Raw genomic sequence first — 27,418 nt, 5'->3', positions numbered from 1 at the left:
TTTATGTTTTTATGTTTTATTTTTGTAGTTATTTATGTCTGATTTTTTTTATATTGTGATGTGGTTTTAATTGCTATTTTGCTTGTAAGCTGCCCAGAGTCCCCTTTTGTCAGATGGACAGCTATATAAATTTGCCAAATAAATGAATGAATAAATAAATTATGGCAATGTACAATATGGCTGACTACTTGAAAGCTTTTTTGCTTTGCCACTGGATCTTGGAGCTGATTCTTTTCCTGATGGATTGGAAAGAGTTCTTATTAGGTTTGACTGCTCATCTGTTCCATCCCAAGTTTTGTAATGAAAGTATTGTAGTTCTTCATCAGAGAGTTTTTCTTGCAGGGTTGGCTTGTTTTTGTATTGTGGCCTCCTAGTTCTTACAGTGAAGCTACCAGTACATGACATGATGACAGCTTGGGCTTCTCAACTAGCTTGTTGCTGATTAGGACTGAGAGCAACTTACTGGCCCAAAGTAAGCCAACTGGCTTCTGTCTCTAAAAGAGGACTAGAACCCGGGTCTCCCTGCTCCTAGTCCAGCACCTTAACTACTACACCAGACTGGTTCTCTTTGTAATGAAAATGTAATTTTCTAAATATGGCGATTAGCAATAAAAACAAACTGGGTATATTTCAGACTCTAATTATCTCAAGGAACTTTTGATGCAAATGCATGTTGCAGTGCTAAATATATTGTATTTTTAGAATAGAAAATCAAATGTTTGAATTAATTAGTGGAACTTCTTATTTGCCTTGGTTCAGATGATTAATAAAAATATTACTGAATGAAATAAAGTTAACTTCTAAATAAACATACATAAGGTTTAGATTGATTGAAATGCTGTCAATATCCAGAAAGGAGAAATATCCTGGTTGTTTAATACTGAGCACCCTTTTCCACTTTTGGGCAAACTAATAAGCTCCCTGGTTTTAGATGGCATTTGGGTTGATAAATATAAGGAGTAGAATAGTAGTGAAAGGGAATGCAGAAGAACTGTAACTGAATTTGTTCTAAAGACTATTTTGGGATCTGTTCCACCACAGTGATGGCAGCAGATAAATATTTCTTTTCCATCACTGTTACGTCTTCATAAAATCACATAGATGGGATGTTTTCAGATAGTTAGCATCATATTACAGCAGGGCCAACAAAATAAAATTCAGAAAGGATGTTTTCCATGCCTGAGCAAAACCATGGAACTCTTTGATAGCTTTACGCATCCACGTAAAAAAAAATTTGGCCTATAGACTTGATTTGTTGTTGCTTGGTATTTTAATTAGTTACATTTTTGTTATTTCTTTGTCTTTATTTGCCCTTTATTTTTAGGTTATCTCATTTTGTTATATCTTGAAATTGTAGATTTTATTCTATGTGCCCTATGAGCACATCTTTTGAAAGACCAGAACAAAAATGCAATAAATAACACAAGCTATTCTTATGGCATCAGGCCTTTGCGTCAGAGTAGTAGTTGAAAGCTTCAGGGGCTAACTATTTTGAGACAGAGATGTTCAGAGCATTAAATATTGATCTTGGCTTACTTGGTATAATCAGTCCAGAGAATTTCCATTTCCCTAAATCATCCAATTTGAAAAATAACATTTTAACCAGTTTTATTTTCAGCTCTCTTATTTACCCAGGTTAAATGTTTTAGTTCTGTTTTGAGTATTGACTTGTATTCTGGTCTTTTGCAGTAAAGTAATTCTTTTCATAAATCAGCCATTCCATATAATTGATTTTGGGTGGGTTTTTCTTCATATCGTAGTCTGGAAATGTTGGATAAAGTTGAGCCACCTACAATTCCTGAAGGCTATGCCATGTCAGTAGCATTTCATTGTTTGCTGGATCTTGTCCGTGGCATAACTAATATGATTGAAGAAGAATTAGGACACATTGAAATAGACAGTCAAGTACCAACAATTGATGCACAGTCTTCACCGACACAGTCTTTGGACCACCAGTATTTTCATTCAGCATCTGATCAGACTGCCAAAGATACAGGTATATGATGATATCTGAAACTGGGTTAATAACAGGAAGAAGGCATTAAGGAGCTGATAGGAGGGGTTGCTTCTGGATAAGCTCTGCTTTTTATTCATCCCAGTTTTTATTGTCTCCCTACAGCTAGAAAATTAATTTTGGCTGGCTGCCTTCATTCCTTGAGGTTGCTTGCTTTCTTATCAGTTTATCTGATAAAATATTTGATCCTTTATGTGTGCATGTGTGTGTATAAACTTGAAAGATTTTCTAAAAAGTTTGGTCCATCATCTGGTTTGTATTATTTTACTGGAAAAATCCCCTTCTGTATCAAACTTCTGGTAGCCATATTTAAAGACAACATTTTAGACTATTTATTGCAAGTTCAAATTATAGATGTAATGGAATGTGGGACTGACCTTGGGAGACAGGAGGAAGAGACGCAGACTAGACAACGGTCAGATAAGAGGCAGCTTTACCTGCAGAAGCAATGGGGGCATGGCAAACATCTCTGAAGGGACTCTCCCTAGTTTCTTGAACTGTAAAGGCGAGGGGAGGGAGATGTACTTTCAGACTTGCAAGATTCTGTTACTGTAACCCTACAACAAAGTTAGAGTAGTATTTCTGGGTGTGTTTCTTGCCCAGACTACCTCACAAGGCTGACAATAGGTGAAGTGTATTACCATAAAGCAGTTGACTGCAGATTGAAAATACAAAAACTGAAAATTTATTGTGGAATTGCCTGTGAATATTTTTATTTCAACAAATTCTCTTATGCTGTACTATATGAATAAAATACAGATAGTCCTTTGTTTACGATGGCAATTGGGACCAGAGTTGCCATTGGAAAGCAACATAGTTGTAAAGTGTGATGTCATGTGACCGCGTCGCTTAGTGACAGCAGTTCCAGCAGTCCCAGTTGCCATCATTAAGCGAGGCCCATGTGGGTCGTTAAGCGAGGACCTTATGAGACATGTGACTTCCTGCCAGCTTCCCCATTTGACTTTGCTTGTGGGAAGCTGGCAGGGAACGTCAGAAATTGCAATCACATGACTGCAGGGATGCTGCGACAGCTGGAACTCCAAGGACCAGTCAAAACTACCACTCATTCAGTGCCATCGTACGTTTGAGCCGTCACTGAACGAGTGGTTATTAAACAAGGATCACCTGTATATCAAATGAAAACAAAAATCACCAAGACATGTTCAGTTCTATAACTGAATTGCTAAATATTATTCAATAGTGTTGTAAATTTGTTTTCTTTAAGATCACAGAGTTGTTTGGGAAGAAATGGTGAATGCATGCTGGTGCGGTCTTCTTGCTGCACTGTCTTTACTTCTGGATGCTAGGTATTGAATCTTTTTAAAATAGTTTCATTTTTGAAAACTGTTTTCATTTCATACAGGCAAGCTAAGGGTCTGTATAACAAATTGCATGTCAGCTACGTAGCTCATTTCTCAAGGGCTAAAAAGATAAAGTTATGGAGAAAGTATGTTTGTTTATGGCCAAAAAGCTGTAAACGATTGGATATTGCTGCAGTTTAACTGATTAATAGCAAGACTAATACAAGCTTCTCTATTCTTGTAGAGAAAACTCTTGCTGTGTCTATTGAACATTAAAATACTGTGTCCATAAATATGGTCACATGAGATTTGTCATTTCTGATACCAAATGGATGATTCTGTAACAATTGTTTGAAATACATAAATTGTAGCATAAGGCAGAGACCTCCAGATGCACTGAGTTCCCTCAACTCCCAGATTTCCCTAGCTAGAATTGCTACTTCTGAGAATTCTGGGAGGTTGATCTTCCCATCTGGAGAGCACCAAGATTGGAAAAGGCTAATGTAAGGATTGTGTTACTTTAGTGTAACATAATACTTTATTGTATTTTATTTATTGTAACACAATATGCAAAATGATTTTCCAGAATGATTCCACAAAATGTACATCTTCAAAGTATGTTCGTTTGAAGGATATTAATAACCTCATATTATTAAAAGGCATTTTTTAAATTGTTTTGTGTCTTATGAATTATCCTAGTAATTATCTGCCATGTCTTATGACACCTTGGTTAATTTTAATATAAATATTTTCCTCCTATGGATTTTATTTCCAGTGGAATAATACGGATATTTATGCTTTCTTAAGTACTTTTTAATAAAAAAATACTTTTAATATATATGGATTATGCTAATTATATCTTTGTACTATTTCAGCACTGATGAAGCTGCCACAGAAAATATTCTAAAAGCAGAGTTGACTATGGCTGCATTGTGTGGAAAATTAAATCTTGTAACATCAAGAGATGCCTTTATTACTGCTATTTGCAAAGGTTCTTTGCCTCCTCACTATGCCCTGACAGTACTGAATACTACTACTGCTGCTCTTTTCAGTAAATGTAAGGATGTTGTTTAGTCTTATTTTACATCCTCTGAATGCAAATATACTCACTGCAACTTTGGAAGAACATGCTTTTCTTAATATATATTAGACCACAAGTGCTTACCAGAATAGCATACGGATCTGTGGAAGTGTAAGAAGTGAATGATAGTCTAATATAAAAAGTCATATATGGCTAGATTCAGAAAGACCACCAGTCTTTTCTTCATTGGTTGAAAATTATTAATAGTCCACAGAAATTACAAACTTGCATGTGCCTGTGAAGGCTTGCATTGCTAGTTTGGTTGCAGAACATAATTTTAAATGTGAAGGATATATTAAAATGTTCATATCAGCAACAAACTGATACTTTAAAAATTCTTTTATTTTAAGTATTAGTTATAGGTTTAATAAATATTTGTATGTATGTATATGGGTATATTTGAATTAAAAATATAATATGAAAGTTCATATCTAAAGACTATTTTGCTTTGTAGCATATTCCATCCAGGGTCAAAATGTTCAGATGATCAGTCCATCTAGTGAATCTCATCAGCAAGTTGTAGCAGTGGGACAACCACTGGCTCTTCAGCCACAGGGAACAGTAATGGTAAAATATAATTTGTAAATATCCCTTTTCTGTTTCATTTCCTATATCTTTTTTCTCATTTTTCCCCTCATAATCAAGCCATGCCAAACTCAGTAAACCCATGTATGTTTTCATTAACTAGAAAGCTTCCTTATTTCTTGTTAAAGCTAGTTGCTAGTGGTTTATTTAGTCTTTTTTTTGGCGGGGGGGTACAAAATGTAATTATATCCAGAAGTGTGTAGATAGGTTGGTAGATAGACAGACAGACAGATATGCAGAGTGGCATAATACTTGAAAAATCTGTACTCTGGATTGTTAAATTTGCTTTTTTTTTTCATTAGCCTGATATCATAGTTTGTCAGAACAAATATTACCCCTTTAAAAAGTATGGGACATCTACTATAGCATGATGAAAAGAATAGAATAGAAAAGCACAAATTAAATTACATGAAAAGCCCATGAGATCAAGGGAAGGAGGTGATATTAATTACCATTATTTTCTAAGTGATTTGCTCACTGAGAAACAGCACAGATTGATCACATTTTAATTGCTAATGTAGATCACATTTTAACACCTAACACCTCTCCTGTCTAAAGTTACATAGCATATTTTATCTAGATTCATTCATGATACTAACCCATAAAATTGTTTAATTGCAACTATGGTAAATGAAGTGAGACAATTATGGTTTATTCAATAATTGTGGTTAATAAAAGTGTGGTTTAATACATTATGTGAACCCAATTTTCATATGATCTTCTAGTTATAAAAAAAAGGTGTGTTCACTGCCAAAGTAAGCTGCAGTCATTTTCAGATGCATCATTTACAGCTTTTCCTTGAACAATGCCTACTTACCTGTGTAGGAGAAAGTAAAGGAGAGCAGCTTTGGAGCTGCGGGTTAAGCTCTCCCTGAGCTTTCTTCTGTCTTCATGGCACCATCCTAGCTTCAGTTGCATGGCTATTGTAGAATGTAATCTAATTTTGGAATGATTTAAAACTAGATTATAAGCATGGCTTGTGAATTTAGGCTTCCTTTGTGTCTGTCAGCTGCTCTTCCTCTGTACCATTTTTCTGCAAGCTTCCTCATCCATATTTCCCCCTCAGTTTTCATTTTTCGCCAATCTGCTAAGAGGAACAGCCACCCAACAGAAGCAAAATTTGCACCAGCTCTTCTCCCTTCCTTTCCTTCCTGTTTCCTGCATGCAGAGAAGGGGGAACCCACCTACTCACCTGCATACTCAGGTATCCTGCCAGCCCCCATTTTGGATGAGGACTAGGGAGCCACTGTGCGGGTCTTTGTGCTTCATTAACACAGTAGGTTATTGATTTGGCTCATCCCTGCCTGGAGACTAAAAGCAGGAAGTCCTTTAAACAGATAACTATTCTTATTTGTCTAATATTTGGTCAGCAGCCTTGTAGGTAATTGAAATTAAGTGCATAGTATTTCTCATTCTTTTCTATGAAAAAAATTACGCTGTTTCTTAATATACTTTTAAGAAATCCTTGAGGATACATAACTGCCTTTTTACTTTTTGCTTTTTCTTGTTTTTGGGCAGAATCTTATCTTGGCAGAGGGATTCTTTATAAAAGCTTTATAATAGCTTTAAGGTGCCCATTCCTTGTGGCCTAGATTGCTATTTCTGCTCCCTTTATATTGGTATCCTATCAGCTGCTCCAGATCTTGAGCTTCCTTTTTCTTTTATTTTTCTATTATAGTACTTTTAACTGATGAAGTAGTTTATTATTCTATCTTGATGGCTTCCACTTTGGGTAACATGCTTTGTTTCTGTGTTGCATGAGCTATATCTTTTCATGTTTCACTTTCTGTCATCTCATTCTCAATGGCAGTTGCGACTTTATGGTCTGAATTTCTGACCTAGTGAGACCCTCAAAACATAAAAATTTATATCATTTCACCTTGCAGTAAATTGAGAAAGGGTTTGATTATTTATTTCTAAATCTTTGATTTTTAAAAAACTATTAAAGGGATAATATTAATGAACCTTTTTAATCAATGCACAATGAGTTTTGCTGCTAGTTTTCAATTGTATGGCTACTGATTTATCAGTTATAAATATAAATTGGAAGGACTGATGCCACTGAAATTAAAATATTTTTATTTAAGGTTCTATATAATATGTTTCAAATACTAATTGCAGGAGAACACTAGTGGGAAATGTTTCAAACTCACGTTCTGTCAGTAGGCTTCTCAGAGCATGTGGTCAGCCACTGTATCACATAGAATAAGGAAGGGATTTGTTTCTGATTTGATTCAGAAAGAACACTCAAGTATTCTTACAAATATATTAATCAGTTGAAAAGCTCTTTCAAAGATAAAGTGTTTCCAAAGATAAGTCTTATGCTGCAATTATATCTGACCCTAAAGAGAAGTGCAGTGTAGATTATACTTTTTCTGTGTAAATTCAGTGACTCAATATTTGTTCAGAACCAGATGCTTACCATCTTTTATGTCAATAAAGCTATGTTAATACATTGCTTTGCTTATATTTCAAAGTAGAGGTGCTATTTTTTTTAACAAAAAAGGGTAACAGATTTTAAATTTTATGTATTTTGTGCCTTATCAATAAATTTTGAGGGTATAGGAAATCTACTGTTCATTAAAGGTAGGTAGGTAGGTAGGTAGGTAGGTAGGTAGATAGATAGATAGATAGATAGATAGATTTTTTCATGCTTCTCTTCAACAGACTTCCCTCTGCCATACTCCGCCCAGAGTCCCCTTTTCGGGAGAGCTGGGCGGTGATAGAAATTTGAAAAATAAATAAAAATAAATAAATATTGATTTAAGGATTATGTCAGATGTTGTCACTGAAATCCAGTATAAAATATCACTTACTATACACACAAGCTTAACTTAAAGAAAAATGTAAGAATAAATTGCTGATTTTTTTGAGTGATTACATTAATATTATTGAAACAGTTTATAACTATAAAAATGCTAACTGTTTAAAAATGTTCTTTTAGCTTACATCTAAGAATATACAGTGCATGAGGACATTACTTAGCTTGGCGCATTGTCATGGAGCTGTCCTTGGTACATCATGGCAACTTGTCTTAGCTACACTCCAGGTGAATTTTAAGTGATTTTTGCTTTGACTTATACTTTCTTTAAACTTCTCATAAAAATAGATGTATCGCTTTCAGTGATTGAGCAACAAAATTTTTCCTATGATAAAAATCAACTCTACTCAATTTGTCAGACTTTTATTGTTAGAAGTATGGCAGTTACCCTAGCTTTGGATACCCATACTTGGTCACCCCACCATGCATGTAGCCAAATGTTCTAATCACCTTTCTACAACTTTCTATAACCCTGAATGGTTATACAGGGCTAGAATGATCTTTTGCTATTTTTACCTAAGCTTTTAAACTGAGATATGAATTTCTGGCACTTTGTCACAGAAGAACATATTTACATTTTTAAAGTAAATATTTTAGAAAGATATTTCAAATTTTAAAATGTTTCTTTGCATTTTAGCATCTTGTATGGATTCTTGGTTTGAAACCAGGCATTGGAGGTGCTTTAAAGCCTGGAAGAGCTGTAGAAGGACCTAGCACAGTAAGATAGATATATACATATATACATATATTTATTGAATAGTACAGTGATCATACCATATATTTTTGTTATACATTTACTAAACTTTGCAATTATTTCTTTTAGGTTCTAACTACAGCTGTTATGACTGATCTGCCAGTTATCTCCAACATTCTTTCCAGACTGTTTGAAAGTTCACAGTAAGAAAATTACTTTGCAAACCTGATTTTTAAATATATATCTCTATAGCTCTTTCTCTCTATCTGCCTATCGTATCTCTTTTCTATTATAATTTTAGCCACTTTTCATTGTTGCAAGCAGTCCGACTTTGGGATTTTTTTTTTCTTATTCATCGTTGAAATAGTTTTAATGGTTGATTTCTCTCTCCCCCCACCTTCCTCACAGGTATCTGGATGATGTTTCATTACATCATTTAATAAACGCACTTTGTTCGTTGTCTCTGGAAGCCATGGATATGGCCTATGGAAATAATAAGGTATGATATATTTAATTCTATTATATAAATCAACCAGATTAATTCAGTTAAGTTTATATATAAATTATATAAATAAATTATAAGCATTAAATTGTATACTTTATAATTTTATATAAATATATCAGTAATTTATATAATAACTCTTGTAAACCTCCCATATGGTTCTTATATACTGCCTTCAAATTATATGAGTATTAGTCATTTAATAAGAATACCTCAATCTCATCATGAGTGGAGTTTATCAGACTAAAGAGGAAGCATATTAGCTCTGATCACCAGTGTATGTGCAGTGGGCATTTTAAAAGTATGTGTGAAACAGACCCAACCTCTGTATTCTACCAAATACATACTCAATCTTCATATGGAAAATTGACATATGAATTTTATCATATTGTGTAAAGGATTGTAATCCACAAGTAAAGATTAAGCTGCTATGACAACAATCCTCAAACTGAACATTTTACGTCACTATTCTAAAGTAAGGTATCTTAATGCATGAGTTGGTGAGTGAAATCACTTCATTTTAAATACCATTTGTGTTTAGGAACCATCATTGTTTGCTGTTGCTAAATTGTTAGAAACAGGACTGGTTAACATGCATAGGATTGAAATTCTGTGGAGACCACTGACTGGTCATCTTTTAGAGGTAACAAATCATTTTATAAATCTTCTATCAATGTTTATGTTTGAAAAATCTTGCTATTTTTCTCTCTCTAACCCTTGAAGGCATAAGAATATCTAGAAAGCAAGTTACATTATGTTGTTTAATATTAGTTGCTTTTCTGCTTGTATACTGTTTTGTTCCTTACTAACCATAGAGTCACAAAATTAGAAGGACCATTTAGGCTATTAACACCCTGCTTAATGTGTACTGTGTGAATTCTGTACCTGTGTGTATTGGAAAGTATCAACATAAGAAAAAGATCAAACCTGATTATCCCTGTCCCTGTCATTTAAAAACTTCTTGGCTTCTACTTCCTAAAATGGAAGGAGTTATTCTATAAAATGTGTTAGTTGAGTTCACAAAGGAAAAGTGGTATGTGAAAATTCACAAAGCTTCAAGTCCTGATTGTAAATAAAGTATTTCTGGAGATTTCAATTCTAAATTTAGTAGAAATCTCTTGCTGACTTGTTTATTCATAACATTTCCTTTGTTATTCCAAAAGTTCTATAGCTGGAGATATTACCACAATTTGGGGTGCTGAACGTAGGATGTTAGATATTAGATACTAATGCTTGAAAATCTACAAATTCACGTTGATCAGAAACATGGTGATTCTGTTTAGCAGAGGTGGGAACCCAGGTAGCCCTCCAATGTTGCTCAATTTCATTCTAGCCAACATTGTCAATTATGAAAAATAATAGCAGTAATAGATTTGTAACATTAGAATATGCAGAGGTTCCCCACCCCATTGTAGCATGTTTTCATTTCTACTATGCATTTTTCTCTTCACAGAAAATTAATAAAAGAATTACATTTTTTTTTCCAATTGATATATCATCAAAATGATTTACTTCCAGGCTGGCAAGCTCAGGAAGTGGGGAGTGGTAGTATTTAGTAGGAAAAATAGGTCAGTTCAATATCTTAAACTACAAAGTTACACTAATATTATTTATTGTTATTTAGTATTTATATGCTGTCTATTTTATTATCTTCTTCAATTTCATTTTTAGAACAAACCTGGGAAATAGGTTAGCCTTGGCAGCTATGACAGTTCATTGCGTCATGGCTGAGCTAATATTTCAATGCAGGTCTTTCCAGCCTAGGCTGATAACTTCAGTCATTACATTACAGTCATTTATGGAAACATTATGCATCATATCTAGAATGATATAAAGCTCAGTTTTGTTACGTTAATATTTATTGATGAATTGCCTTAGTTTTCACATCTTTCATTTATTTCCCTTTTACTGCTTCCTTTTTTTTTTTAATTCAGAAGGTAAGCATGCCTTGCAAGTATGTTTTACTTATTTACTATCTGATCTTTTTGTAATGTAGAATTATACATTTTGATGTTGGAAAATAATAGATAAAACCAAACTGAAATTTCAAAGAGATGAATTTTAATATATGCAGAATGAGCATTTTATAAGGTAGGGTAAACTTACACAATAAATAAATCTGCAGCCATGTGAGTCATCAGAATTGGGTAGAGAATATACTAAAATATGAAATACATGAAAGTATTATTACCTTTATAAATAAATGATAAAAATGCTGATAAAAATGCCCTTTACTTGATGTTCTTATTTAATTTAGTTTTTGAAAATCTATAATGCAAAGCATTTTGCTTGCTAGTAATGCAACAACTGCTGTGCTTACATATAGGTAACAGATTGGCTTATAATTAATCAGTATAGTTATTAGTATTCTTTCTATGATTTTATAGACCAAATGCCCATTTACAATGCTGAATATTTATGTGCATTCTGACTGTAGGTCTGCCAACATCCAAACTCACGGATGAGGGAATGGGGAGCGGAAGCTTTAACTTCTCTCATCAAAGCGGGGCTGACATTTAATCACGACCCTTCACTCTCTCAGAACCAGGTAAATCAGCATGCTAGAAAGTAATCAGTAGCATAATTGATAATGATGTTGAGTAAGAAGCAGAAGTTATTTTTATTTTTCAAAATTGTGTTCATATTTAGTTATACAGTAAGTAGCAGTAGAGCTAAAATTTCAATGCCATATTATTTGATAATATTGTTCTGCTAATCAATGGGTTTCCTAGGAAACCATCTGCTTATTGGACTGAATAATGGTGCACTGAGAAATAGGCCCTATAAATGTCTTTTCTATTTAGTTGACATAGGATTGCAGCCCAAATTGGATAAAAGTGCATTGTAAGCAAGTTATGGCATATACAATATATTATCATGGCCCCAAATTCAATGTTTGTGTTTGCTGGATTATTATAATGCTACCAGATAGGTTAAAAGATGTGGCCTACTTGTTCATATTATATGGGGGGGGGGGTTAAAATTTCTTAGCAATAAATTGTAAGTTATAGTCTCCATAATTTAGTGGCATGAAGTCAACCCATTGCTATTCATATATGATCAAGTCTTCCTTGAATATAAATTGACAGTTACAGGATAGTCAATAAGATTGGGCGTAGATCAGTCTAGTCATTATCTATGGTAAGTAGCTTTTCCCCACTTATCTGTTTATTCCATTTTCAATTCCAGAGGCCTATGAAACCCAAATAGCATCTTGCCTGTACACTTAGAAATAAAAGTGGTGTGTTTGCATTTGTATATTTATGCGAATGTTTCCAAGTGTGGCACTACTGGCAGGAGGCTTAATCACAAAATTATGATGGTGGAGAATTAGGTGTTGATCACTCATGAGACAGGAACTCAAGCATTTTATGTTGTTTCTAATGTTATGTTAGTAAGTAACAGAAGATGTATGCAATTGATTATAGTAACTATCTTTTTATAATTTCCAGTTACTTCCTTTATTTCTAAGAATAATATTTGCATTTCTTTTCTTCCAGAGGCTTCAGCTGCTGTTACTAAACCCACTGAAAGAGCTGTCAAATATCAGTCACCCTGATATTAGGCTCAAGCAGTTGGAATGTGTTTTACAGATTTTGCAAAGTCAAGGGGACAGTCTAGGGCCTGGATGGCCTTTGGTACTTGGAGTAATGGGAGCAATTAGAAGTGATCAAGGGTAAGTTCATTTTATTTATTTATGCATTTATGTATTTATTTAAAATACTTATATGGCTGCCTATCTTATCTGCCACACTTCTGGGTGGCTATCCACAATAATAAAAACCAACCTGGTGCCCCAACCAACACTCTCCAATACACTCACAAATACAATTCCCAGGCTCCAACCTCACCCCTATTCTGGTAATTAGGAAGAGGCAGTCCCACAAATAACCTTGCCCATGCCATTCAGGGCTTCAGTTTTCTTAAGATTCTTACATCATAATGTCATAGATGTCTCCCTTTTCCATGTTTTGATAACTTTGAAATAAACATGTTTGTGCTAGTTTTTAAAAAATGTGCTGAATTATTAAATAAAATTTGAGATAGTTCATAGTTCAAAGTGTAAAATGAATTATATGCCTGATCTGTAAAAGGAGCTGCATCATGGGCATTTCACATTCAAAGAACATGAAAATATTTTCATGTAAGAGCCATTCATTTGCAGCCCCAAATTATATGTATCTGCTAGTTTTTCCATATAACTTTTTTATAAATATGCAAGTTGCCAGACATATAGCTATGTAGACACATAAAGCTGTGTTTTATATTATCATAATTCCTATTTAGAAATAATTATTGATTTTGTTAATAGAGAGTCTCTAATACGGACTGCATTCCAGTGTCTCCAGTTGGTTGTGACTGACTTTTTGCCAACAATGCCATGTACTTGCCTACAGATTGTGGTAGATGTCGCTGGAAGTTTTGGGCTTCACAACCAAGAACTAAACATCAGCTTAACATCAATTGGTCTTTTGGTGAGTCTTTAATTTATTCTGTTATTTTTACTCCCTAAAGATGAAGGTTTGCATGTGAAGGTTTAAATTGACATTCTGTGCTCACTTTCTCCTAAATAAGCCCCATTAAAGTATGTTAGAGATTGCTTCTTAAAAAATATGGGATTATGAAAAGCATTCTGTAAATAAATGTTATTGCTATGGTCAGCAGTCAGCCAATCTAAAAGTTACAACATTGCACAGCACAAGGTTAAAAGAATATAATAGTACAGCTACCATTCTTTAAACAATTACTGGCATATTAATATGGTGAGAGTACAGAACCTAGCAACAGAGATAGAGACCACATTTTTAGATCAAATAATAGAGAGATAATTTGAAATTCAATAACATATCCATTGTTAGTGCTACAATGATATAATATACTCTCATAGTAGCCATGAGCTTAATATTAGGGATTATTGTTTTAAGCAAGATTTACTTTCTCCAGGTTATACCACTTAATATAATAGGGCACCCAAGTAGGCATACCTATATCTATTGAAATAAAACTCATTAACCAAAAGATAAGGTTAAAGGTATTATGTTTACTATTATCATGTGTAAAATATGATGTTTTGTACAAAACAGCAGCCACAATTGCCACTACGTATTTTAAGCATTTTTATTATACAAAGTATGACTTATTGTGTAACATCAGCAACTTGATTGAAATTGTAGCTAGTCCATTTAAAGTATGTATGTAAGTGCCTTAATTATTGCTTTTTAAAGAAAATAGTTCACTTCTAAATCTGAATGTGCTCCATTTCTATGGGAAATATGGCTAAAAGACTTACTTTTTCATCTTAGTGGTTTTTATTAAAAAAGGAAATACCAAAGTGTTCTACAATGTTTTTAAGTATTCAAACTAACAATCAAGTATTAATGAGGGAAGTTATCTAACAACAGTTCCTCAGAATGCCTACATGCATCAGTCTATCATAACAAGTGCCTAAAAGTAATACCAAGCTAAAGCAAAGCTAAATTTTCAGAACAATTAGTTTATAACTTATAAAATATATATTGTGCATTTTCATTGTTTTTTTTTTTACATTTCCAATGCAGGATTGCCACACTTCTTTGTGTTCAGAAATCATTTACAAAGAAGCATTTTTTGTTTTGTAGTGGAATATTTCAGACTATTTCTTCCAAAGAGGTGAAATTATTGAAAAGGAGTTAAACAAGGAAGAATCAGTGTTACAGAAGCAAGCAGAAGAAAAGGGGGTAACATTGAACCGTCCATTCCATCCGGCACCCCCATTCGATTGCCTCTGGCTGTGTCTGTATGCCAAGCTCGGTGAACTCTGTGTAGATCCACGCCCTGCAGTTAGAAAGAGTGCTGGGCAGACTTTATTCTCTACAATTGGTGCTCATGGAACTTTACTTCAACATTCAACATGGCATACAGTTATATGGAAGGTACTGAAGCTTATATATAATAACATTATTGTTACAATATGTTTGATCCCAGTTCTGAATTAAATATAACTTAATACATGACAAAATTACCCTTTTTATTAGATTTTCAAGGGGCAATTTCCGTCTTGCACTTTTTTCTGTCACCAGTCTTTCCAGGCCTGTAAATCACTTTTGTCTGCATTTACAACATGAGTTTTTTAGTGATTTGTCTTACAGATTACATATTTAGAAGTAAAGATACTGAGTGTGTGACTTTGCTTTTCTTTCAGCAGTATTTATTATGTACTGGTCTTTTTGCATTCCAGTTAAGATGGAAACTGTAATTTTTGAGAGGAGTGCTTTTAACATTCCAGAAGGTCCCTCTTCTATATATGAAAAATGGCTTGGGTATAAGTTGCAAAAAAGTGAGATCAGTTATTTCTATCAACAGTTAAAAGACCAAAAATACAGTTTCTAGAATTAGAAGACTGAGCCATGCAGTTGAAAAGGCAACCTGCTTTAAAAATGGTAGCAACTTTCTTCTTGAAAATTGAAGCTTTTGCTTGGAAATGTCAAAGCTCCAAGTATGTGGACTGCTTCTTGCTTATCATAAAATTAGTATATTGGATTGCAATTAAATACTGTCTGTGGAAACCAACCAACAGTATATAGGTAGTCCTCATTTAGTGACTGCAATTGGTTCCAGCAAAATGGTTGCTAAGAGACATGTCACTAAGTGAACCACAAGACACAGAGAGAGAGACCAAAGATCTCTGGTTGCTGCCATCTTATTCAGATAAAGTTCTTTCATACAGTGTCCTGTGTCTGACCCTTTTTTTTTTTTGCCCCTTGCAAGGTGGAGATTAAGTTAACAAGCAAGATAACAAGCTCAGCTCTAGAGGGTTCTAATCAACTAATTAAGGTCACAGAGCTGAGCTTGTTAACTTGCGGCTAGCACTTTTTAGGGATGTGCTGTGCTGTGGAGAAAAGCGGCTCAGGAAGGGATAGCTTGTTCAAGCAATCTCTCCACCTTGCAAGGGGCAAAAAAAAACAACTGACCAGACCTTAATCGCACCGAAGGCTTTTGTTGTCCTAAATGCATGCATTGGTTGTAAAATGAATTTTTTATTACCGTTTATTACTGTCATATTTGTGAACAGTCACTATCTGAGGCAATCGGTAAACAAGAACTACCTGTATTTCCGTTCATGAAAAGAAACTTGGTTTATACTTTGTGCTAAAGCAGCATAATCTGTTGCCCTCAAAGATTAAAACTTCCCTTAAACCAAACAACCAGAGTGTTTTGAAATTTTACTGAACTTTAGCTACACTGTATTCTTAACAGAAGACAAAATTTACATGCAAACAAGCACTTTTAATAAACTGATTACTTATGTCATCTTCCTGCTTACCTTATTATGAACAAATAACTGTTGATTTAAGAAAAGAACAGCCTTGTCTTTGACTATACATATTTCTGATTTTCTTCTTTCTCTAGGAATTTGACGAAGTGAGCAAATTGAACAAACAGAGCTTGTTTCTAATTTATGTATAACCTGTTCACCTTATCATTTATTTCCTTCACTGTCAGTACACTCAGAACAGTGCTCCTAGGTGGCAAGTAGAAATTTTGAACCAATTAGAACTAAGAACAACAACATTACACAATTAATTAATAAAATAACAACTAGAAACAATAGAACACATGCAAGAAGTCGAGAAATTGTTCCATTTTACAATCAATAAGAAAACAGTGACCAAATAAACCAACCAAGAGAGTTCACCTAATGTCCCAGCCCAAATACCTAAGGGAACAACCAGGTCTTTAATGCCTTACAGTATACCAAAAGGGTTGGGGCCATCCAGATCTGGGGAGGGGGGGTTGTTCCACAGGGCAGGCATGGCGACAGGGAAGGCACAGCTCCTGGTTCCCACAAGATGACATTGCTTAATAGAAAGGACCCACAGCATGCCCATCTTTTCAGTTCTAATGGGGTGTTCTGGCAGATAACATGGCTCTGTGCCATATAGGGCTTTGCAGATGATAATAGGGCTTTGAATTATACCTGGAAGCTTACTAGAAGCCACAGCAGCTCCTAAAGCAGTGGTATTATATTAGCTTATCATGAAATGCCCCAGACTGCCCATGCTGCTGCATTCTGGACAAGTTACAGCTTCCAAATGCTCTTCAAGGGCAGACCCATGTAAAGGACATTACAGTAATCAAGATGGGAGGTGACAAAGGTATGAGTTACTAGGAGTAAGCCTCCCATGCTAGAAATGGGAACAATTGGTACAGAAGGGGAACTTGTAGAAAGACCTTCCAAGCCACAGCTCCCATCTGCTCTTTGTCCAAGAAAACCACAAAATTGCACACCAACCCTGTTTGTGGGGATACAGCTCCATTCAGAGCTAAAGATGGAGTGACTTTATCCAGAAAGCCTCAGAACCCACAGCCACTTGGTTCTGTTGCGCACCTTAAATATTTTTATTTATTTATCTATCTATCTATCAATCAAAATTGTCACCGCCCATCTCCTCCGACCAGAGGGACTCTGGGCGGTTTACAACAAATATGGCTTTGATTATGTATGCGAATGATTTCACAGTCTCACAGAAAGAACAGCCTATTTTACTTGCACTCTTCTAATATCTAAATCAATTTTGGTCTTTGAATCCCCAGTTTACTTTAATTAATAGAATCAATATTCTGATTGAACATGTTTTTAGAATTCAGTGAAGTCAGAAAGTAGCATAATATGATTCTAATTCTTTATTACTATATAAGCATCTACTGTTTTTATTATAATTAATGTTTAAAAATTCTACTCCATTTCAGAAGCAGCTTGGCTCTGTTGTAACACTTAAATCTGTATGACAGGTAGTAATTAACTTAAAATTTATTGTGGTAAAATTAAAATGAGAGCCAGTTTGGTGTAGTGGTTAAGGCATTAGGCTAGAAACCAGGAGATCATGAGTTCTACTTGCACCTTAGGCACAAAGCCAGCTGGGTGACCTTGGACCAGTCACTCTCTCTCAGCCCTAGGAAGAAAGCAATGGCAAATACCTTCTGCAAATCTTGCCAAGAAAACTTCAGGGACTAGTCCAGGCAGTTGCCAGGAGTCAACACTGACTTGAAGTAAAGTAAAATAAAATACTGATTACTAGGGTGAGGATTTCTATGAGATGTCATATTTTTTCTGGAACCTTTATTTGAATTTATAAGTATGTTAAAACATGTTTTAGAATAATCTGCTGAGAATTAAATGCTTTTCATTTTGCCTGAAAAGTCATATTTAGACTTTTTAAAGGTGTTATGTCATATTTCTGCTTAATTTTGTAACAAACGTCATATTTTGGTCATTGGCAACCCTCCTGATAAGCCAGCACGTCTGAGCAAGCAAAGAAAGTGAGAATCTGCCTGTTTTGGTTTTTTTTTCTTATTCACTCCCCAACTCAGGGAGGTGTGTATGTGTGTGTGAGAGAGAGAGAGAGAGAGAGAGAGGTGGGAACAAAGTCTTCTCCCCTGACCAGGCCTGAAAAAAAAGGTGAGAATTGTTTTTTCTTTTTCTTATTTGCTCCCCAACTCAGGACTGTGTGTGTGTTTGTGTGTAAGAGAGGGAGAGCAACCTTTTTTAAAATGACTTCAGGCAGAGGCTTCTCCCCTGACCAAGCCTGAAAAAAAGAGAATTTGCCTTTTTTTTTTTTTTTCTCATTTGCTCACCAACTCAGGTGTGTGTGTGTTCGAGGTGGTGGAGTCACGTGAGAGCTGCAATCTGATTTCAATATGCCTAAATGTAGATGTTCAGTGAGTGTGAAATTATGGCATCTTATTCAAGAATTTGGGGAGCAGATTTTCAGTAGCAATGGTGATATTTTCTTATGTAAATTGTGTGAAGCTAAGGTATCAGCCCAAAAACATTTTAATATTCAACACTGTTGTGACACCACGAAACACAAGAGTTGTTTAGCAAGATTTACCTTCACTGAGAACAGGCAGCATCTCCTTTTCGAGAGAGCTGCTTGTTCAACTACAGGTTTATCAAATACCCAGTCAGTATTTTGTAAGGATCTCTGTACAATGTTGGTTACTTCAGATATTCCCTTAAGGAAATTAGGTAGTGGTAGCCTCAGGCATTTTTTGGAGAAGTACACCAGTCACCCAATTCCAAATGAATCAACTGTAAGGAAAAATCACATCTCTGCCTGCTATGAAGATGTGTTAGAAAAGATAAGATCTACCATTGACAACAATAAGATATGTTAGACGAAAGAAGTGATGTAAACAGAAGATATGTAGCCAGTGTTATTATTGGCACTCTAAAATGTGACACGCCTGGTGAAGTATTTCTTCTCACATGTGAAACTCTACAAAAAGTAAACGATTCCACTATTGCTATGCTCTTTGATGATTCTATGAAACTACTCTGGCCAGATGGTGTAAAAAGGGTATCCTTCTCTTTGTAACAATGCTGCTCTATACATGACTAAAGTAGTCAAGGGACTTAAACTTCTTTATCCGAAAATTATCCATATCACATTCCTTGCACATGGTTTACACAGAGTGGCCGAAGAAATTTGAAGCAACTATCCTGATGTAGATAAGATAATTTTGAATGGGGAAAAAATGTTCATTAAAGCTCCACTTCGAGTACAAAAGTTCAAAGAAATTGCTCCTACTTTGGCTCTCCCTCCCCAACCAGTCATGACATGTTGGGGGACTTGGCTGGATTTTCTCCATATGAGTTTGCTTTTTTCAAATTTGTTCCTATAACCTCTTGTGATGTTGAACGGAGTTTTTCCAGATACAAGAACATACTGGTAGACAACAGAAGGAGTTTTGAGTTTGATAACCTCAAGATGCATGTGGTCATCCAATGCAATTCTGCTGTTAATGAAAATTAATCTAGGGATGACCAATTTACTCTCAAAATGTTCATTTGATTCCTTCAATGCTAGCACTTCTGCACTGGAAGTGAAGAAGAATAAACCTTTTAATTTGTGTGTGTGTATGTGTAAGCACAGATTTTTAAAAATTGGGTGCTAATTTCAGAAAAATTGTCATATTTTTGCTTTAAAAGTCATATTTTTTATTTATTTATTTATTAGATTTACATTACTGCCCCTCTCCCCCAATTGCTTTAATTGGTCATATTTAAACAGTTTTAAGGTCATAAATGCTTGCATATTTCTAACATTTTTAGGTCATAGAAATCCTTGCCGTACTGATTACAGATGCTTAATCACAGAAAAGAATTTGCCAATGTTTTTATGTGATAATTATATATTAGCTTAAAGTTCTTAAATGTTTTATAGGTTCTCTTTCATTTGCTGGATAGAGTGCGAGAATCTTCTACAACTGCTGATAAAGAGAAGATTGAGTCTGGTGGTGGTAACATTCTCATTCACCATTCACGAGATACAGCAGAGAAACAGTGGGCTGAGACGTGGGTACTAACATTGGCTGGAGTAGCTAGAATATTCAACACAAGGCGATACTTGTTGCAGTCCTTAGGTACAATGGATTCTTATTTATGTTTAAGAAGACAGGGTTTTTATATACACATTTTGATTCTGTAGATGTACATAAGAATTTTAAATAATTTTCATATTGACTGTACTTATAATTCTTATTTTTAATGCACATTTGGTTAATTTCTTTACTCCAGTGTCTCATAAGATTTTCTTGCTGATTCTGTGTTGAATTGAGAAGTATTCTCCTGCTTGTATGGCAAACAAACAGTTAAACCCTCAGTTTACTGTTAATGGTTCTCAGTTTAATGGTTTTCAGATGCAACAGAAAAACTTGCTATCAAGATAGCATCCCAAAATACCAGAGTCCACTGTTTCTGAAGTAGTTGAAATGATTCCTGTTTTGTCATTTTTGTAATTATATAGCTATGGAAATGGCATGAAGTATGTCATTTGTGTACAGGTAATCCTCACTTAACAACAGTAATTGGGACTGGAATTTCCATTGCTCAGGGACTTGGTCATTAAGTGTGATGTCACATGACCATGCCACTTAGTGACAGCAGTTCTGGCACTTCCATTTGCCATCGTTAAGTGAAACACACGCTCTTGTTAAGCGACCTCCTGCCAGCTTCTCCATTGACTTTGCTTGTTGGAAGCTAGCAGTGAAGATAGCATATGGCAATCAAATGACTGCAGGATACTGCGATGCCATCATTGCGAACTGGTTGCCAAGTGCCCAAATCACAATTGTAAGTACAAGGACTGGTCATAAGTACCACTCATTCTGTCGTAAGTTCAAATGGTCACTGAACAAGTGGTTATTAAAATATAAATACCTGTATATTTATATCACATACATGATTATGTAATGATACAAATGATGTGAGTTGACACAAATGATGTAAATTCAGCTTTAATTGACATTCTGCTTTAACAGAGAACTTGTTCTCCTGAAATGGTCTCTTAAATCGAATTTGCACAGTATTGTTTGACAGTGGGTTGGGCAGTAGATTTCAGATGGTGCCTAGGGAGGTAGAGGGGCTGGTGAAATCTCACATCCTTGGATAGTAGCATAATGTATCTTAGTTTGTGTACTATATAACATACCAATCCTTTCATTTCTCTTACCAGTGAGCTATTTTTTTAGTATATATCATAGTAATGAAGCATATCTTATTGATCTTTCTTTTTCCCCATAGGAGATTTTTCTGAAGCTTGGGATGTTCTTCTTGATCACATTCAGTCAGCTGCACTCAGCAAAAACAATGAGGTTTCTTTGGCTGCTTTGAAAAGCTTTCAGGAAATCTTACAAATTGTGTCTCCTGTTAGAGAAACTGAAAAACCTGATACACCCCCTGCTATTAATGTTCCTGTGCCTGTCCTCATAGGATCAGTGACTGCCACTGGCCTTGGAAGATCTTTTATGAGAACTGATTCTATAGGAGAAAGGATTGGAAAATACAGTGCAACTGAACCTCCTGTAGTAACAGATGAAATCGAAGACTTGGATCTTTGGTGGGCTGCATGGAACAGTTGGTTTAGAATTGGTTCAGAAAGTACAAAGCCTCCACTTTCTTTTGATAAAATGACTTTTATTCCCAGCCAGCCTTTTCTTACAGCTTTAATACAGATATTTCCAGCCCTTTATCAACACATCAAAACAGGTTTTAGTATGGATGATCTGCAAAAACTAGGTGTCATTCTACATGGTGCAATCTCTGTTCCAATCAGTTCGGATGCATCTCCTTTCATCTTACCATCATATACTGAGGCAGTTCTAACAAGTTTGCAAGAAGCAGTTCTTACGGCTTTAGATGTCTTACAAAAGGTAATGCAGTTTTTAAATACTTTGAGAAAAGCACTCAACTTCTTTTGTGCTGTCGTCCATGGCCTGAAATATTAGTAAGCATAATTAGCTTTTATTGTATAGGATAATTTTCCTACATCTTGAAAGAAAGGCTGTTTCAAATGTCTGCTGAGTATTCTTTGTTCAAAAGATCTGTCTCAGCATATGACACTGCAATTAGGTGGTAGATTAACATTATTACATTATATCAGATAAATATTTTCTGAACCAAGAAAACTTTTTTTAAAAATACGAAGTCTGAAATTGATCTGCAGGTGGTGAAATGTATTTAAAATGTAAGGTACACATAAAATGTAACTTAAATTGATATATCCTCATCAGTGTAATTCTAATCCAAAGAAGTTTCAGTGAAATTAATGAAACCTACTGCTACAGTTAACTGAAATCTTACATGAAATTAATGAAACCTAACTGCTACAGTTAACTGAAATCTTACTGCTTTCATTGGGATTCATATTCATTGTCCCTTTTTAAAGAAAAAATAATATTTTAATATTTACACTACCAGATACTGTTGCCACTTGTTTATATAACTCCTTCATGGTTTTTTGTTTGTTTTCTAGCATATGTTTATATATAAAAACAGTAACTTTGAGAATGGGTGCTCATTAGCTTGTATCTATATTAAAAAAAGAAGTATTCTGTTAAACTCAGTGATGTTGATAGAGAAAGATTCGTCTGTTGGATAAGGTAATATTCATATTCAGAGACTTCTGATCTCTGCATTTTGAGAAAATGCATTTTAGTCATGGCTCTGCTACATTTGACCTGAAACCAATTATTTTTTTCAAGGAAGAAGGAGCTCTGAATAATTTGCCCAATAATGCTAATGAGTGTAGCTGCTAATGAGTGATGGATGGATGGATGGATGGATGGATGGATGACAGAATGTGGGTGATGATGATATTATATGAAGTGCCTTGTATTCATTAAGGATAGGAGCTCTGCTTCCCCTAACTTTCTCTAAGGACATTGAAAGCTTACCTAGTTTAGGAGTATTTAGGAGATATAATGGCTTACAGGCCCTAAACAGGATATACTTATGGTGTCTGGAAAATACTCTATAGCTGTGTACTGTATAAAGCTGAGAGATTTCATTCATATGCCAAGGACATCAGAATTCTTAAGTGTTTTGCTACTTCTCCTGTGTGCAGGCATTAATAACATTTATAGATATCTCTGTCCAGGGTATGTTTGTGCTGTCCTCTCAAAACAACCAGAAAACGAAGTGAGAGTCCGTAGTTCAGATGACGCAGTAGAAATGGGAGCAAGTCTGGTTAATCCCTGCTACAGAACCCAGTAGGGCTCATAATCATCTCTAATAAATGATCTCTAATAAATTTCGTCTTAGATTCAGAGTTCTTCCAAATTCTAAGTATCCTGAGTGTCTCTCAGTATACATGTGGTATACTGTATTCATAATTAGTGAGCTGTAAACAACAGTATGCTAGTTGCAAGGTAGTCTCTGAATTAGAGATACTAGAATTAGTCGGTCAAGAGAAGCATAAAAATAACTTGAATACAATGGGAATGTGTTACAATATGAGTGGTAAAACATGAGACAGGGTCAACAACAAATTGGTGAGGAATTAAAGTGGACTAAATATAAAAATGACTGACCACTATGTAAGAAGTACACTTAGGTAGTTTAGGTATATGGAAAGAATGAATTAACATAGAGTCACAAAACAAATATATAAAGAATGACTGGGTTAAAAGGAAAGGCAAACATGAGTAAGTTGGAATTGCTGAAATCTTCAAAAAGAGAAAGGTGAAAAATTTAAAAACAAAAGGTAGTGTATGAACATGATTGAAATAAGGATGGTTTGCAAGGATAGAAAGGTTTGAAGAGATATAATAAATGGCCTTAATGTAAACTAGTTTGAGCTATGCTTATCTCTTTAATTTCTGTAGCTTACTTCCTTACTCTTTTTCTCACAATGTACATAACAGTGCTTAACCCAAAAAGGAATAGCATGATGGGTACATATGTATGTAATACAGATATAAATACTGTATGTAATCCCTACATTTAATCTGATAATATTATACATATACATATACATATACAGAGCGTATGATGAGTACATAACAAGAGAAAGGCAAATATATACACACAGTCCACACAATTATATACAAAACTTCTGGAGGGATCTGTTAACTAAACTTAAGCATCTACCAGGTATATTTTGTTGTTTATTCGTTTAGTCGCTTCCGACTCTTCGTGACTTCATGGACCAGCCCACGCCAGAGCTTCCTGTCGGTCGTCAACACCCCCAGCTCCCCCAGGGATGAGTCCGTCACCTCTAGAATATCATCCATCCACCTTGCCCTTGGTCAGCCCCTCTTCCTTTTGCCCTCCACTCTCCCTAGCATCAGCATCTTCTCCAGGGTGTCCTGTCTTCTCATTATGTGGCCAGAGTATTTCAGTTTTGCCTTTAATATCATTCCCTCAAGTGAGCAGTCTGGCTTTATTTCCTGGAGGATGGACTGGTTTGATCTTCTTGCAGTCCAAGGCACTCTCAGAATTTTCCTCCAACACCACAGTTCAAAAGCATCGATCTTCCTTCTCTCAGCCTTCCTTATGGTCCAGCTCTCACAGCCATATGTTACTACGAGGAACACCATTGCTTTAACTATGTGGACCTTTGTTGTCAGTGTGATGTCTCTGCTCTTAACTATTTTATCGAGATTTGTCATTGCTCTTCTCCCAAGGATGAAGCGTCTTCTGATTTCCTGACTGCAGTCAGCATCTGCAGTAATCTTTGCACCTAGAAATACAAAGTCTTTCACTGCTTCTACATTTTCTCCCTCTATTTGCCAGTTATCAATCAAGCTGGTTGCCATAATCTTGGTTTTTTTGAGGTTTAGCTGCAAGCCAGCTTTTGCACTTCCTTCTTTCACCTTCATCATAAGGCTCCTCAGTTCCTCTTCGCTTTCAGCCATCAAAGTGGTATCATCTGCATATCTGAGATTGTTAATGTTTCTTCCAGAGATTTTAACTCCAGCCTTGGATTCCTCAAGCCCAGCATGTCGCATGATGTGTTCTGCGTACAAGTTGAATAGGTAGGGTGAGAGTATACAGCCCTGCCGTACTCCTTTCCCAATCTTAAACCAGTCCGTTGTTCTGTGGTCTGTTCTTACTGTTGCTACTTGGTCGTTATACAGATTCTTCAGGAGGCAGACAAGATGACTCGGTATCCCCATACCACTAAGAACTTGCCACAATTTGTTATGGTCCACACAGTCAAAGGCTTTAGAATAGTCAATCAAACAGAAATAGATGTTTTTCTGAAACTCTCTGGCTTTTTCCATTATCCAGCGGATATTGGCAATTTGGTCTCTAGTTCCTCTGCCTTTTCTAAACCCAGCTTGTACATCTGGCAATTCTCGCTCCATGAATTACTGAAGTCTACCTTGCAGGATCTTGAGCATTACGTTACTGGCATGCGAAATGAGTGCCACTGTTCGATAGTTTGAACATTCTTTAGTGTTTCCCTTTTGTGGTATGGGGATATAAGTTGATGTTTTCCAATCTGATGCCCATTCTTGTGTTTTCCAAATTTGCTGGCATATAGCATGCATTACCTTGACAGCATCATCTCGCAAGATTTTGAACAGTTCAGCTGGGATGCCATCGTCTCCTGCTGCCTTGTTGTTAGCAATGCTTCTTAAGGCCCGCTCAACCTCACTCTTCAGGATTTCTGGCTCTAGCTCACTGACCACACCGTCAAAGCTATTCCCGATATTGTTATCCTTCCTATACAGGTCTTCTGTATATTCTTGCCACCTTTTCTTGATCTCTTCTTCTTCTGTTAGGTCCTTGCCATCTTTGTTTTTGATCATATCCATTTTTGCCTGGAATTTACCTCCGATGTTTCTCATTTTCTGGAAGAAGTCTCTTGTCCTTCCTATTCTATTGTCTTCTTCCACTTCCACGCATTGCTTGTTTAAAAATAATTCCTTATCTCTTCTGGCTAACCTCTGGAATTTTGCATTTAATTGGGCATATTTCCCCCTATCACTGTTGCCTTTTGCTTTCCTTCTTTTTTGGGCTACTTCTAGTGTCTCAGCAGACAGCCATTTTGCCTTCTTGGTTTTCTCTTTCTTTGGGATGTATTTTGTTGCCGCCTCCTGAACAGTGTTGCGAACTTCTGTCCAGAGTTCTTCCGGGATCCTATCTACTAAATCCAGTCCCTTAAATCTATTCTTCACCTCCACTGCATATTCCTTAGGAATATTAGTGAGCTCATATCTAGCTGATCTGTGGGTCTTCCCTAATCTCTTTAGTCTGATCCTAAATTGTGCAATAAGAAGTTCGTGATCTGAACTACAGTCAGCTCCAGGTGTTGTTTTTACAGACTGTATAGATGTCCGCCACCTTTGGCTGCAAAGGATGTAGTCAATGTGATTTCAGTGTTGTCCATCTGGTGAAGTCCATGTATAAAGCCATCTCTTAGGTTGTTGGAAGAGAGTGTTTGTTATGCAGAGTGAGTTGTCTTGGCAAAATTCTATCAGCCTATGTCCTGCTTTGTTTTGTTCTCCCAGGCCATGCTTACCTGTAATTCCAGGTGTCATTTGACTGCCCACCTTAGCATTCCAGTCTCCCGTGATGAAAATAACATCTCTTTTAGGCGTGTTGTCCAGTAGGTGCTGCAGATCCTCACAGAACCGCTCTACTTCAGCTTCTTCAGCATCTGTGGTTGGGGCGTATATTTGGATCACTGTGATGTTAGATGGCTTGCCCTGAATTCTAATTGAGATCATTCTATCGTTTTTTGGATTGTATCCAAGCTCTGCTTTAGCCACTTTACTATTAATTATGGAGGCTCCTCCATTTCTTCTGTGGTCCTCTTGTCCACAGTAGTAGATCTGGTGGTCATTTGATGTGAAGTGGCCCATTCCAGTCCATTTCAGTTCACTGACGCCCAGAATGTCTATCTTTAATCTTGACATCTCACCAATAACCACATCCAATTTGCCCTGGCTCATAGATCTTACATACCAGGTTCCAATGGTGTGTTGATCCTTAGAACATCGGATTCGCCGTTCACCACCAGCACCGTCGGCCGCTAGCCGTCCTTTCGGCTTTGAGCTAGCTGCGTCATCACGTCTGGGGCTAGTTGAACTCATCCTCTGTTCCTCCCCAGTAGCATTTTGACCATCCTCCGACCTGGGGGTCTCATC

At 35.8% G+C, this 27,418-nt stretch overlaps 1 protein-coding gene across 3 annotated transcripts in view; it reads left to right on the top strand.

Moving 5' to 3' along the window:
• The window catches only part of MON2 (MON2 homolog, regulator of endosome-to-Golgi trafficking), a 60,912-nt gene that overhangs the window by 17,847 nt on the left and 15,647 nt on the right, over window positions 1-27,418 (top strand). For 2 of the 3 annotated variants that reach the window (XM_063309269.1, XM_063309268.1), the window contains exons 12-26: window positions 1,761-1,996; window positions 3,240-3,321; window positions 4,191-4,372; window positions 4,851-4,963; window positions 7,926-8,030; window positions 8,440-8,520; window positions 8,626-8,699; window positions 8,905-8,995; window positions 9,540-9,641; window positions 11,436-11,546; window positions 12,499-12,674; window positions 13,311-13,473; window positions 14,617-14,910; window positions 20,206-20,404; window positions 21,564-22,192. In XM_063309269.1, the coding sequence (XP_063165339.1) occupies window positions 1,761-1,996; window positions 3,240-3,321; window positions 4,191-4,372; window positions 4,851-4,963; window positions 7,926-8,030; window positions 8,440-8,520; window positions 8,626-8,699; window positions 8,905-8,995; window positions 9,540-9,641; window positions 11,436-11,546; window positions 12,499-12,674; window positions 13,311-13,473; window positions 14,617-14,910; window positions 20,206-20,404; window positions 21,564-22,192 (2,638 nt within the window). Of the gene's footprint in view, window positions 1-1,760; window positions 1,997-3,239; window positions 3,322-4,190; window positions 4,373-4,850; window positions 4,964-7,925; window positions 8,031-8,439; window positions 8,521-8,625; window positions 8,700-8,904; window positions 8,996-9,539; window positions 9,642-11,435; window positions 11,547-12,498; window positions 12,675-13,310; window positions 13,474-14,616; window positions 14,911-20,205; window positions 20,405-21,563; window positions 22,193-22,794; window positions 23,031-27,418 lie in introns of those variants that run through there. The other variant, XM_063309270.1, reaches the window with a different exon arrangement.

Source organism: Candoia aspera, chromosome 7 (assembly GCF_035149785.1).
Source record: "Candoia aspera isolate rCanAsp1 chromosome 7, rCanAsp1.hap2, whole genome shotgun sequence".
In the NCBI taxonomy this organism is placed as follows: Eukaryota; Metazoa; Chordata; class Lepidosauria; order Squamata; family Boidae; genus Candoia; species Candoia aspera.
This window is presented reverse-complemented; position numbering and strand designations above follow the sequence as displayed.